The 13,610-nt window shown below is 45.8% G+C and overlaps 7 protein-coding genes across 7 annotated transcripts; 6 read left to right on the forward strand and 1 right to left on the reverse strand.

The window, feature by feature from the left end:
* Nucleotides 1-420: 420 nt before the first annotated feature.
* On the forward strand, nt 421-2,011 carry GLAREA_01206 (Clavaminate synthase-like protein; the record flags this gene model as incomplete). Its single annotated transcript, XM_008088422.1, has 4 exons — nt 421-746; nt 799-856; nt 913-1,631; nt 1,921-2,011. 4 exons carry the CDS (start codon nt 421-423, stop codon nt 2,009-2,011), a joined length of 1,194 nt encoding a protein of 397 aa, XP_008086613.1.
* Nucleotides 2,012-2,248: 237 nt separating this feature from the next.
* GLAREA_01207 (Homeo) lies at nt 2,249-2,930 on the reverse strand (the record flags this gene model as incomplete). Its single annotated transcript, XM_008088423.1, has 4 exons — nt 2,249-2,413; nt 2,473-2,540; nt 2,593-2,805; nt 2,864-2,930. The coding sequence occupies 4 exons, from the start codon at nt 2,928-2,930 to the stop codon at nt 2,249-2,251; spliced, it is 513 nt and encodes a 170-aa protein (XP_008086614.1).
* Nucleotides 2,931-4,968: 2,038 nt separating this feature from the next.
* Nucleotides 4,969-6,598, forward strand: GLAREA_01208 (Cytochrome P450; the record flags this gene model as incomplete). The annotated part of the gene is made up of 3 exons (XM_008088424.1): nt 4,969-5,028; nt 5,080-6,201; nt 6,248-6,598. The coding sequence occupies 3 exons, from the start codon at nt 4,969-4,971 to the stop codon at nt 6,596-6,598; spliced, it is 1,533 nt and encodes a 510-aa protein (XP_008086615.1).
* Nucleotides 6,599-7,888: 1,290 nt separating this feature from the next.
* Nucleotides 7,889-8,774, forward strand: GLAREA_01209 (NAD(P)-binding Rossmann-fold containing protein; the record flags this gene model as incomplete). Its single annotated transcript, XM_008088425.1, has 3 exons — nt 7,889-8,104; nt 8,156-8,219; nt 8,254-8,774. 3 exons carry the CDS (start codon nt 7,889-7,891, stop codon nt 8,772-8,774), a joined length of 801 nt encoding a protein of 266 aa, XP_008086616.1.
* Nucleotides 8,775-9,796: 1,022 nt separating this feature from the next.
* GLAREA_01210 (FAD-binding protein) lies at nt 9,797-11,683 on the forward strand (the record flags this gene model as incomplete). Its single annotated transcript, XM_008088426.1, has 6 exons — nt 9,797-10,030; nt 10,102-10,318; nt 10,389-10,777; nt 10,828-11,210; nt 11,271-11,540; nt 11,590-11,683. The coding sequence occupies 6 exons, from the start codon at nt 9,797-9,799 to the stop codon at nt 11,681-11,683; spliced, it is 1,587 nt and encodes a 528-aa protein (XP_008086617.1).
* A 160-nt stretch (nt 11,684-11,843) lies between these two features.
* GLAREA_01211 (Dimeric alpha+beta barrel) lies at nt 11,844-12,305 on the forward strand (the record flags this gene model as incomplete). Its single annotated transcript, XM_008088427.1, has 2 exons — nt 11,844-11,909; nt 12,150-12,305. 2 exons carry the CDS (start codon nt 11,844-11,846, stop codon nt 12,303-12,305), a joined length of 222 nt encoding a protein of 73 aa, XP_008086618.1.
* Nucleotides 12,306-12,700: 395 nt separating this feature from the next.
* Nucleotides 12,701-13,510, forward strand: GLAREA_01212 (NAD(P)-binding Rossmann-fold containing protein; the record flags this gene model as incomplete). The annotated part of the gene is made up of 3 exons (XM_008088428.1): nt 12,701-12,918; nt 12,996-13,200; nt 13,274-13,510. The coding sequence occupies 3 exons, from the start codon at nt 12,701-12,703 to the stop codon at nt 13,508-13,510; spliced, it is 660 nt and encodes a 219-aa protein (XP_008086619.1).
* Nucleotides 13,511-13,610: the final 100 nt, after the last annotated feature.

The following is a 13,610-nucleotide window of genomic DNA, read 5'->3' on the forward strand; positions in this document are numbered from 1 at the left end:
CGAACACTCTTTTAGTGTATCGTTGCCAGAAACCGACTCTGTAGCACTCCTTCCCTAAACAGTTACATTTACCCTTTGAACTAGAAGCAATATGTATAATCTCTCAAAAGGATTAAGCAAATACACATTTTAGCGCGGTCTTTATTCTATCCCCAGGGGTGCCCCGTCTGGACCGGCACCGAGGACCGGCAAGGACCGGACAGGGACCAGATACCACATCTTGATAGCCACCAAGTTCCTCATAGTATCACCAAAATAACAATTACATGAGGCCCAGTGGAACGTTGAGCTTCTCTAATAAGAAAGTCCATTTCGAAAATCTTCGCACAAGATATTTATTTCCCTTCATGCCGCCCCGAATTTATCTTCCATAAATAGTGTGCACAGTTCAAGATCGGACTGTTATTTATCTTTACCAAAATGAGCTCCTTTCAAGATAAGAGCTTCTCGAATATGGAAGATCTATACCCAGTTCCATTTCCAGATGATGTGCCTATCGCGAAATTGGAGACCATTTCTCTCAACAAGCTCTTGAGCAACAATGAAGTCGAAGCTCAGAGACTCTTCAACGTATGCAAGGGTTCTGGATTCTTTTATCTGGACATGATGGATCATGAAATTGGAAGAAAGATGTGGGAAGATGCCTGCTACGCTTGTCGCTCCGGGCAAGCGGTCCTTCCTATTACCCCTATGACAACGAAAAAGGCATACAAGGCACGCACTGGAGTCAAAGTTCTCGACAGAGGGTTTGTGATATGCACCTGGGTCCCTTTCTGTCAAGCTCATATATCTTTTCAGGTACCAGACTGGGGCGGTAAATGACGATGGACAGCCAAGAGATAGCGAAATGTTCATGGTATGCTTGTTTTGCCAGCGACGCGACGCTCAGCAATACTGACAGTCTATGATCAGGTTCCTCAAACCGAATTCTTTAGCAATGAACCCTTGGGGTTCGAATTGCCTCCATGGCTTGCACCACATGAAGAAAGATTCAAAAACGCGATGAGCAGTGGTAACATCGTTGCTAATGTCATCCTCAGTATTCTTGAGGGAAAGCTCGAGCTCCCTCCTGGAGCTCTCACCAATATCCATAAGCTGACCGATTCCTCCGGAGACTTCATTCGAGTCTTACGCTACCCCGGCACCGACTTGGGCGCAGAAATTGATCCGTTGAGATTCCCTCCTCATAGAGACGCTGTCAGCATCGCTATATTGTTCACCTGGCTCGGTGGGCTTCAGATTACCGATGAAGAGGCAGCTTTCGCTGTGCCGGAGTCATCCTGGCGGTGGGTCAAGCCTGTTCCCGGAACTGCAGTTGTCAACTTGGGCGATGCTATGGAGGTTTTCACGAACAAACTTCTCAAATCTGGCCTACATCGTGTGATCAAAGCCCCAGGCTTACAAAGAGCACACGACAAGTACAGTGTGCTCATTGTAGCCCGGCCAGAAGACAGTACGCCCATGCGAAGTTTTTCTAGCCCTGTCATTCCCGAAGGTACAGAAGAGCAGAAGAGCGCACCGATTTATTCTAGCATCGAATGGGGCCATAACAAGATCAAGGCTTTGCAGGACTTTATCGACAAGCTTCAGAGTGCGCGTGCTGGGAAGACGGAAAATCTTGAGCGCAGCTGGTGAGTGCGATGGCGTGGAATTATATACGGACTTCTGCAATTGAACCAAATTCTTCTCTGTTCCATTTGAGCTGCCAAATTTCGTAATTCTATTGCTGAGACCTTTTTCATTTATGTCGCACCAGCAATGTAGTAAACCATTCTTGGACAACCAGTGTATCACAAGACTAATGGGACCACCACTGAGGATAAAATAACAATATTCTGGCCCAAATTTATATTTATGTAGTCTTTGTGAATTAATATACAACATCTCATTCATAAAGCTAATTGTAATTGTCTAGTGAAGGACTGCTCCAAAGTCGGGTTCTGGCATCGATGTACTAGAAGGGTGTCCCGTCGGACTTGTAACACACTACAGGACCAAGGCAGAACATTAATAATACAAGTCGAAAGACAATCACATCGTTTCATCTCCACAAACATTTGAAAATTTATAGCTGGAGTGTGCAAACCTTAAAGGTTGCTGTACCTATGACATTTCTCACGACGGTGTACGCACATGACACTTTCAACTACTTAACGCATCTGTGGTAGACTTCCTTAACCCACCTTTGGGCCTCGCTTATAATTGAATGCCTGGAAGTAATACTTCATTAACTACACGAGTTCCCTTCTTATGCCAGACCTGAAGAACAGCTCTGATCTTCTTCTTCGGTTCGTCGTACCAACTGGTTGTATCTGCCTCGTGTCGCTATAGGAGTTCTATCTGGAAAATATCTCTCAACGATTTCAATCCATTTTCTACCATGAGCTTTTACTGCTTTCGGCAGCATGTCGTCCTGAAATTTCTCCGAGTTAGTACATAAGCACTAATCTCACTGCCAATTGGATATCTTACCTCGTATAGTGACCATCTCTGACGGCTGATATTCGGCTTGATGGCTTCATGCCATCTCCGAGAGCACTCTGTTCAATCTTATGAGTCTTTGTTCACCGACAAATCATATGGGTAACATACGATCTGGCTGTCTTGTGCCAACAACACGTGCCACCTCTGACCATTTCGTACCGTATATTCGGGTACCTTCACGCAAAGCGTTGTCTTCTTGTTCATCCCAAGCCCCCTTTTTCACTGTAGGGGCCAAGGTATAAACCCATCGTTTCCGGCAATCTTTGTTGTTACGTGCGGATAATCTGGTTGCTACTTGGAGCCAGTTGATCTGTGTTGGGTCTGCAACTGTAGTCAGTCCAAGTATTGGTAGAATTCTGGCACGATGAAGTGTGTATACCTTCGCGCGCCACTTCATTTCTAAGTATCTCATCCTCCTCTGGTGTCCAAGGCTTGGGAGTTCTCATTGTTCGTTGGAGATTTACTTGGTACCATACATGGCATCATGCGGATCAGCCTCGCAAGCCAGGTAGCAGTGCCCAGGACGAGTCGTTTTAAGTTGGTTATTTTCTCTATCGTGACAAAGCACTTTGGGGGGGATTATAAGATAATCTTGGGGGAGAATCGTACAATATTTTATTGGTCTTCTTTAGCGAGGCTAGGCATCTCATTCGTCGCATGGTCTATCCCATGCGACTTCACCGCAAAGTGCCTTATCACAGTAGATGAGTTAAACACTGAATGGACTCTGCATGCGGACCAGGTACACACTGTATCGGCGATCTTGTCGGATCTCGGGACATGCCTCGGTTATGCATATATGTCTGTAAATGTACCGCATTCTTAGTGATCAGTTCCTGATATTCTGCCGTTTGGATATATGGTATTATGGAAGTCAAGGTAGGTAGGTGGTGGCTGAAATTTGAACTTTGTCTTGTAAAGTGCAACTGGTGCAGGTACACTCAGGAGTCTTACCAGTAAAACTGAAGTGGATAGCCAAAGGGAGGTGCCGAATTACTAGACGCAATTCCATGTATGTAGGTAGAGAACAAAGCTCGGATTCTATTTACCTATTTAGTATGGGATTACGAAACTGAAAATATTATTATTATTGCAGCAGCAGAGGCTAATATCTCGATTCAAAAACACAAGTTTGTTACTCAGGATAAACAGCAATTCTGTTGCTGAATTGATGATTCTCATCGGGCTGCATCAGGAGTTTTGGACGATGTACACGGAGTTTGAATTCAAAGATGATTTGTTCGAGGGTGTTGACAAAAGTTCCCCAGGACGACCTTGATATTCCAGCACTACCATATAACGACCTAGAACATGAGATGAGTCGGCTCATGTTTTACCTTGACCACTTATTCCACTGGTAATTTCTCTTCTTCGGAACTTCGTGGCTTAGGGTTCTTCGAGTAATAACAGCTCTGATTTCGTCGAAGCGAGGGAGCGAGAAGTAATAGTTAATTATTACGTTTCATTATTGGCAATAATTTTTTGGAGTGCGATTTACAAGTACGCTTTCTCAATTCTAATATATCCTACCTGTTTTAGAGAACAGAACGTTTTTGACGTCTCTATAGAGAGAGTATTTTCTACCGCGGAAGCTGTGTGGCCGACATTAAGGCTACCTCTAGGTAGGCTAGAACGTCAATATGACAACGACTCTCGTTTCACTCGCTTCCCTCGTTGTCTCTTGCTTGCTACGAAAATCGCTTTTTATCACTCATTATTGATGGAGGGAACTTGCAGGGTGGTCATGGCTACCGCCCCGTTTCTGTACGAGTAAGGGACTACTTCTGTCAATCGTATCGATGAAATAACCCAGAACGGAACGTGGTTCGAGGCTCTCCTCATGTCAGCTAAAACGGCATACGGCGCTACTCTGAGCCTCAGTGCTGCATACTGTAAGTGCCCTCTTTGCCGTGGCGGGAATCTACGCGGGGTGATGTCTCGTATTCGATTAAGAATAGAATATCACATAGAAAATACCGAGTACTGTCGCACATAAGGTTAATTCCGCAACCTGCGTTGAAACCTCGGCTGCGAACTTACAGGGCCCTGCAGCTCCAACACTCCCCCCAAAGTGCCGCAACGGCGTAGCAACCTCGCAATCTTACCCTGAAATGAACTCCCGACGGTGACGTGGCTGAAGGTTTTCTTCAAGCGCTAGACACGAAGTGCAGCATGGGACAGCTTCTACACCTCCCGAAAACAACTCAGCGAGGGCGACTCGTAGACTTGCAGTGCATCAGAGACGAAATTACCCTGCTACTGTAGACAGAGCATGCAGTTACCTTTCAGCTTATCCGTAGGATTACAATCCCCAGGGGTAAAGATACGCATTGCGGGGAAATTTGAAGTGAAGTCTTCGATGCTGGTCATATTGTAGCAGCTACGCAATGCCCCTCGCGAACAGAGGAATTCTTCATTCAATTTCATCTTCTTTTTCGAAGTCACCTAGTGAAGCAATAAACCGATTGTAGCTGTACCGCGATCATGTTGGAAGGCCTTGTCGTTGGCCAGTTGAGCTTGGTTGTAATATTGATATTTCTTGGTGTAAGCTCGAGCGCCTACAGAATGAAGGACTCGTACTTACATTTGATACAGTGCATCATCTATCCGTCAACTACCTGCATTTACAATGCATTTTTCCACCCTTTGCGTCGTTTTCCAGGTCCAAAGTTATGGTCCACCACCTACCTCATTCGTCACATCTATGCAATGCGTGGGGAACTAGACTGGAAACTTCAATCCTTTCATTCGAAGTATGGCCCTGTGGTACGTTTCTCGCCGGGAGAACTATCATTCACAACAGAAGAAGCTTGGCGCGATATATATGGGCACAAGTCGAGCCCTCTGATCAAAGACCCCATTGTTTACAATTCTGTGAAAATGGGTGCCGACGGAGCAACCAGTATTTTCAATGCAGACCACGATTCCCACGTCCGGATTCGAAGACAACTGGGCCACGCATTCTCAGACAAGGCATTGCGAGAGCAAGAGCCAAGGTTGAAATCTTATGTCGACTTACTCATTCTGAAGCTCCGAGGGGTAGCCGAATCGCAGCAACCGACAGACATGGTCAGATGGTATAATTACACAACTTTTGATCTAATTGGAGATCTTGCCATTGGAAAGTCCTTCAACTGCCTTCAAGACAACGACTATCATAGCTGGGTAAGTAATCTCCAGCAGGGCATTAAAATTGGCCCATATATCAGAACTATCGCAACTTACACTGATTTCAATCGCCTTTGGCGAATCCTCGCGCCTAGCGCGATCCAAAAGGCAAGATTAAATCATGAGATATATGTCCGGCAGAATGCAGAAGCCCGTCTTTCCAAGGGCATCTCAGAAGAGAGACGAGATTTTATGTCTTACATCCTGAAAAACCGTGGCGAGGAGGGCGGAATCACCGACAAAGAAGTTGCTGCAAACTGTGGGTTTTTAATCATTGCCGGGTCCGAAGCGCCTGCCACTGCAATGTCCGGTATCACATATCATCTACTTAGGAACCGGGACGCTCTCCAAACACTAACTAGAGAAATAAGAGATGCTTTCCAAAGCGAGGAAGACATAGACCTTTCAAGTACAAGTCACAGATTGCCATATTTGCTGGCCTGTATCAGTGAGGGCATGAGAATCTACCCTCCGACGCCACATATCCCTCCGAGAAGGACACCGCCACGAACAATGACAAGAATTGCCGGCCATCAGGTACCAGGCTGGGTAAGTCTATACCCTACATGAAAAAACACCAAGCTGACTAGAGTAGACATCAGTTGGGGTACATGGGCTTGCCACTACTACTGCGGAATGGAATTTCCATCGTCCTAAGGAGTTTATTCCAGAAAGATGGCTCCCATCTGCCACACAACAAGCCTCATCGCCATTTTTCAGCGACCATCGTGATGCTGTGCAGCCGTTCAGTGTTGGTCCTCGAAGCTGCCTGGGAAAGCCACTAGCATACAACGAGATGAGAGTCATCTTGACAAGATTGCTGTGGAATTTTGATCTCGAGCTTTGTGAAGAGAATGAAGGCAGCTGGCTCGAGCAGCGCACGTATACTCTCTGGGACAAAAACCCACTGATGTGCCGTTTGAGAAACATTAGAGGCGATTTGTGAGGTTCCGGAGACTGGCAAATTACAGGGAAATCTCCATATCTTCAAACACTCTTGAATATCACTATTTCAATAATCAACAGATCGTATCTTAGCCCCAAAACTATGACTTTTCCATTAAAAAGTGGGTTCCTTCTGGCGGTATCGTATTGATTACAGCAGCATTGCTGTTGCACGTATTTCCTATAAAATATGACCGAGTCCTCGTGCTCGCACTAGTGCATTGCAAAACCGACAGGACACCATCTAACAATAACGATTTCAGAAAAAAACTCTCCACTACACCTTCCGATAAATTTACATTTAGTCTCAACAATGGAGATAATATCGTATGTTCAGTCAAAAGATTTAAGGAAATATAACGTTTTGGGGATGATATTGCTATTCTAGCGTCGTAAGGTGTCCCGTCAGACTTGCAACACACTGGTGCTCGTGTGATAATAAGACGGGTGGATTCACAGATCGAGGACCTCCGAACCCCAATGGAATTTAAACGTGTCAGTAAAAATGAAGTACTCCACGAATTCCGTACTCCGTAACGGTATTAAAAGATAAGAAACCCAGTCTCATTGACCCTTGCACCGCTTCGGGGACCTCGCGAGAGGTCGCCAGTCGTATACCCCATGCAGAGGAAGGCATACTACCCCGTTCACGAATGGGGAAATACACGTAGGGCTACACTACTGGCTCCTGCCAGGAATATCTAGTCCCGGAGGCGCCCAACACTGTACAAAAAGTTTCGAACATCTCATTGGATAACAGCCACGTCTCCAAGCGGCTAGCTAAACCAAGCATTTCAACTACGGGTTACCCCAATTCGCTTCGAACATAGCATGTATAGTGGCGGAAAATAAGCTCCAGCCTCCATGCAAAAAGTGTTTCCATGCTGCCGGTCCCTTGGCAGAAGCTAACTCCCATATGGAGATGCGACACTTTTGAGGTCGTCCGAGGACTCCTTCCCTAGAGGCACAGGCAGCACAGATTTTGGAACGCCTGAAGGCAGATAAGGTATTGTAATCTTTAAAAGCTTGGTGAGAGCTTGACAATTACGAAGCCTCTAGCCCTATCTAAGTAAGAGATTCTCAAGTGCTTGGGACTTGCTCATTTGACAACGCCGCACTGAAGTATCGCTAAACAATGTACCGCATTTTCTTAAGGAAGCTGATAACTCAATCCATTTGTAGGTACCTAGGGTTCTTCCCTTCCATGCCATTCTTCTACGCAGCTTGTTCATGGCCACCGTCTTTGTACTCCAAGATCCAACTTTCATTACAGTAGATTAACAATTTCAAGATGTCTTCTGTCGGTAAAGTTATCATGTGTACGGGTGGAAACAGAGGGCTTGGATACTCAATCCTCCAAATTGCTGCGAAACGCAATTCTAGTGCAACCTTCATTCTCACTGCTCGCAAAAAGTTGGATGGGCAGACTGCAGCTGAGCAGTTGATCAAGGACGGTATCACTGCAAAGGTCGATGTCATCGAGCTGGATGTGACCGACGATGAACAGGTACGTACGCTCCCTTTTGCGTGAATATGGCAGAACTGACAATGAACTTAGATTATGGAAGCGATCAAGTATGTTGCGATCAAGTACCAAAAGCTTGACGGCATGTTTTCACTGGGTTTGACGAGAGGACAAAAGCTGACGACAATCAGTTCTCATCAATAATGCCGGAGTCATTGAGATTATCCCTGATTTATCTCTCCCAACCCTTCGCAAAACATGCAACAGCATGCTGAATGTCAATCTCACATCGGTCGCCGTTCTGACCTCTGGATTTTCCCAACTTCTTCAGAAATCGGCAGATCCAAAAGTCATTAACATAACTTCAGGACTTGGCAGCATTTCGAACACGCTTAACTCTGAGAAGAAGATGGCTGTATACCCACCATATGGGTTCAGCAAGGTTGGCTTGAATGGCGTAACTGCACACATGCAAGTCTTTGAGAACCAGAGAGTTCTCAAGGAGAAGGATGGAGGCAAGCCAGCAAGTGGCAAGATCAATTTCTATTCCGTTGCTCCCGGGTTTCTCAATACAGGCTTCACTGGGTTCAATGCTATGGGGAGAGATCCCAAGGATGGTGCTGAGGTCGTGGTTCAGATCATTGAGGGAGAGTATCCAGGAGGCACACAGTGGGAGTGGGTTGATGGATCCATGAAGCAGATTCCCTGGTGATGGAGAGCTGGCTCAGCCTGGGTGGCGTCAGTCATCACCGTCCTGTTATCTTCATTACAAGTCTGTTAGACTCCAGTTTCAATCAAATTGCTATCCAGCTACCTGTAGAATCGATGTTGAATATACGCGAGACTGTGCTAACATGCTACTACGGGACGGGACGGTACGAAACGGTACGGGACGCTTTGCCCGTCATCCACTAATCAATTTCATTGAAACAGTCACCGGACCAGACTAGAACCAGGTCAGAACCGGATCATGAGCCAGCTTGATTTCGGGCCATGTGTCGTTTCGAATGTGCCTCCTTCTTGCAGCCGCACCACATCATGTGGGAGCGGGACCGGCCTAGGACCAGACTTCGGATCATTGAACGTGTGCATTGCATTGCATTGCATTACATTTCGTTGCTCATTTGTTCGGAAGTATAATCCCAGAATCTTTTTTTTAGGATCACTTTGCAGTCTCTTTGACCGAGCGCAGCCTTTACAGCACCTATTTGAGGTTAAGTTCTTCCGAGGCCTCCCGCCCTGCCATTTCAGAGCAAAAAAGATAACGAAAGTTCAGCTCACGTTCGATGATTCTGAAAACCGTAGAGCATACCTGACCGAGACATTTTGAGGCTCAGCCATTGAGCCGCAAGCCAACGTTAGTCTGATCTGATCTAGACTGGCCGGTCCATTTGTCGGGTGCAATCCTTCCAAAAATGTACCAAATCACCGCCCGAGACAGTAATCTCTCAATCAATCGTTCTCCCAAAGCTGAAATAGAAGTTAAGATGAGGGAGAGATATACGAAAACGTAACTTTCGTCTAGTGCTAGAGATTAAACGCGGGGTGGTCGCGCAAAATCACCACAGAATTAGTTCTAGTGATCCTTAGTACCAGACGGGAGATAAACTCGTACATATCTTGTGTCCATTTTCTCGTTCTTCGTCAATTTGTGCTTCGGGATACTCTAGTTGAACATCTTGATCCTCTCCATCCACCACTTATTCCCTACATATTGTCATTATTTTCACGACAATGATGTTCCATTGGTTAGCGTTGGCTGTGCTCAGCATATCGCTAAAAGTGACTGCTGCAACTCCCACGTGGCTTAATCAAGTGCAAAAGCTCGATCTCTCAGAAAAGACCAAGATATACCTACCCAGCGATGCAAGTTATGTCAACCAGACGATACAGAGATACACCACTTTCCAGGCTCCGACATATAAGGTTTCTATTAAGCCAGCACTAGCTGGAGACGTGCAGAAAATCGTGGGTTTCTCTTTTGTTTTCCTTGTATCTTCATACTTTCAACGAGACTAACAATCTCATTAAATATAAAGGTCAAATTCGCCGCTTCTCACAATGTCCCATTTCTTGCTACAGGAGGGGGCCATGGCTTCTCTACAACTTTGAGAGCCTTACATGGCGGGATCGAAATCGACCTAGGATTTTTCAAGAACATAAGTGTAGATCCAAAAGCAAGCACAATGGTCGTAGGGGGAGCAGTACTCAATGGAGATGTAATCCAGCCTTTATATGCCGCCGGAAAAGAATTGCGTATGTACTTAGTCACATCTCCTATAGCAAGTGAGACATTAAGAAGACAATACTGATCAGTCGTGAACAGAAACTGGATCAGATGCATGTGTAGGGCTCGTAGGCACAACACTTGGAGGCGGTGTTGGAAGATATAATGGACTACACGGCATGCTTCTTGATGCTCTGCAGAGTGTTGAGCTTGTGACAGCATCAGGAGATCTTGTGACTGCTTCAAAGAAGGAGAACGTTGATCTTTTCTGGGGAATTCGAGGTGCGGGAATGAACTTCGGAATTGTAGTTGAAGCTACCTATCTCGTCCCAGATTTGACGAATAATGGGAAGGTCATGAATGCGGACTTCTTATTCCCTGTCAATGAAAGTACTGCTGTCTTCGAGTACTTCAAGAGCTTGGAGGAAACTCTTCCTGCGGAATTAAGCTTGATCCTTCAAGTTGGATACAACATCAATTTTGGTGGGGTAAGTCAATCCTTAACTCCAAGTTGAAGAGAAAGATTGCTGACCGACAGACATATATCGTTGTGAACGCAGTCTATGCAGGGTTGATGAGCGATGGTCTCCCTCTTATTCAACCCCTTATTGATGCGAATCCAAGTATGAAGAGCATAAGTGTCGTCACCTACAACAATCTCATATCATCCGCTTTCTTTGGTACGGCACCCAAGAGCGGAATATGCACAAAGGGACTGAACAGGAGTGTCTACGGAGTTGGTATTAAAACCTTCCACATCCCAACCTTCATAGAATATTTCCAGAATCTGCAGCATCTATATTCTGAATATCCAGCTGCCCAGAGCAGTGTATTCTTCATCGAATCGTTCCCGAAACAAGCTGTGGTTGCAGTTCCGAATGATGCCACTGCTTATCCCCATCGAGGTACTAATGCGCACCTGTGAGTATTCATACCACCTCGAGGCTGAAACTTGGCGTCGTCTACTAAGAAAATTGACAGGCTGTTCAACTATGGGACCACGGACCCGGCTATCCAGACAAAGATCGATGACTTTGGTAAGCAGGCGCGAAATAATTTCAGTGCCACGTCTGGTTTCGATGGGCTCCAGGTGTACGTGAGCTACGGACACGGTGATGAAGGGCCAATACCTTTGTACTCGGAAAGGAATCTGCCCAGACTGAGAAAGATCAAGCAGCAGTGGGATCCAGAAGGATTGTTCAACTTCAACCAGCCGTTGGGGAAAAAGTATCGTCAGGTTTCGAGGAGGCCGTAAGTCGCAAGATATGTATGTACAACTAGAAACTATCATGGTGTAAAGTAATATGATGTCGATTGTCCGAGTTGCCGAGTCAGACTCTGGTCTCGGTCTGGTCCCGAGCCGGTCTTCAATATGCGTACCTTCGCCTCAATGAGGGTGTGGGTATCAAGTCCAATAGGTCCTTCAGGCCCGTATCTAAGATAGGTATCGAATTCTTGTAGGGACTGTAGTTCTTTACAAATAGGCACAATTGCTCAGTCCAGCCATTTGACGTGCTACATTTTTTGTTAAGTTTTCGACCCGTACACGTCACTATGACGGTCTTTCATATTGCCCTTCTCGAATTCAAGCCCACCGTTTCATCGGAGGAGCTATCAGAGGTGCGTTCGGGAGTACTGTCCAGCCCTGGGGGGTCTACCATTGATTAGATTCCAAAATTTTAACACGAGAGCAGCTTTTCTCGGAATGTCTCAGCTTGAAAGATCGGTGCATCCATCCTGAAACTGGCAAGCCGTACATGAAGTCCATGGCCACTGGGAAAGATATATCAATTGAAAGCCTCAGTGTGCGACTGCCAACGTCTTGTTTTTGATAGCAACAGGACTAACACAAGTCATTAGGCAGGCTTCACTCACGCATTCGTTGCCGAGTTTGAATGCGTGGCCGACCGCGATACCTATATCAAGATCGACCCGATTCATCGAGCCTTTGCTTTGAAGATTATAGGTGTCGTGATGAGAGCACAAACGCTGGATTTTGAATCGGGAGTGTTTTGAGCAGTGAGAAGAGCGTTGAATAATGTACTGGTAGATATCGATGGTCGAAGGCCGAGTGGCATGCTGCGGATACTTTGGGTTCCGGGGAAGTTAGGGACAGTGGAAACCTGGAGGCGATTTCAGCATACTTTGGAATAATCACGTGCTTGAAATTTTCAGTATTTACAGACAGACACACTTATTTTTCCGTACTTGACCATTCAGTACCCATATTTCTCAGCTATCAACAATCACTAAATTGCATATATCCAAAGAACTTTACTCATTTCATCACGAGACCTCTGTCACACGTGACGCTTGGCAGTACCTACCCGGCAGTAGCTGAGCACTTTGTCTTCTGTTTCTCATTCCTTTACAACTCTACAAACAATAGTTCTATCACGATTCCGAGCAACATGAAGGTCGTATTGATGGGAGCCACAGGCTTCGTTGGCCGTGAGGTTCTTGATCAATGCTTGAAGAATTCCAGTATATCAGCTGTTGTCGCTGTCAGTCGATCAGACCTTCAGATAGTTGATCCGAAACTTAAAGTCAGCATCGTCGATGACAAAGATTTCCTCAAATACCCCGATTCGCTTTTGGAGGATATAAAAGACGCCGATGCATGCCTGTGGTAAGAGCATTACATCCGAAACTTCGACATATTTAAATTGAGTGGTCGTTCGCTCACTGTAGCTAATAAGAATCCAGGTGTTTGGGCAGAAATCCCAGTAGCGAAATCAATGAGGCCAGGAAGGTCTGTCTCGATTATACTGTTACTGGTCTGCAGGCAATGACTCCGACGACCACGAAGGACAAGGATTGGAGATTTCGCTTCATCTACCTCAGCGGGGGAGCTGCAGAACGAGATCAGAGCAAGGTGCTCTGGTTTGCACAAGAGTACCGTCATATGCGTGTACGCTCAACCGACTACAATTTTACATTTTTAATGCACCAAGTAATCAGAAGTGCTAATAATAAAATCACAGGGACAAGTGGAGAATACCATTTTGTCACATGCTAAGGACAATCAAAATACCTTGGAAGTCGTGATCATGAGGCCAGGTTTTGTTCTTGCAAAGCAAACTAGTGTCAGAGACACTGTCAGAGGACTGGCACCCTCTGTACGAGTGGATATTCTTGCTCGAGCCATGATTGCCTTGGTATTTGATGCAAGCGGAAGACAAGTGGTTGAGAACAATGAGATAAGAGAACTTGGTGCTTGATCCTGGCAGAAGCTTTCGATGTTGTTCGCTCCTTCGCCTTAAAGCTGTGGCCGCAAGAGTGTGGTTACCTTGCATGAACATAATACATAGTTCTACAGTT

This window comes from Glarea lozoyensis (genome assembly GCF_000409485.1).
Source record: "Glarea lozoyensis ATCC 20868 chromosome Unknown GLAREA7, whole genome shotgun sequence".
In the NCBI taxonomy this organism is placed as follows: Eukaryota; Fungi; Ascomycota; class Leotiomycetes; order Helotiales; family Helotiaceae; genus Glarea; species Glarea lozoyensis.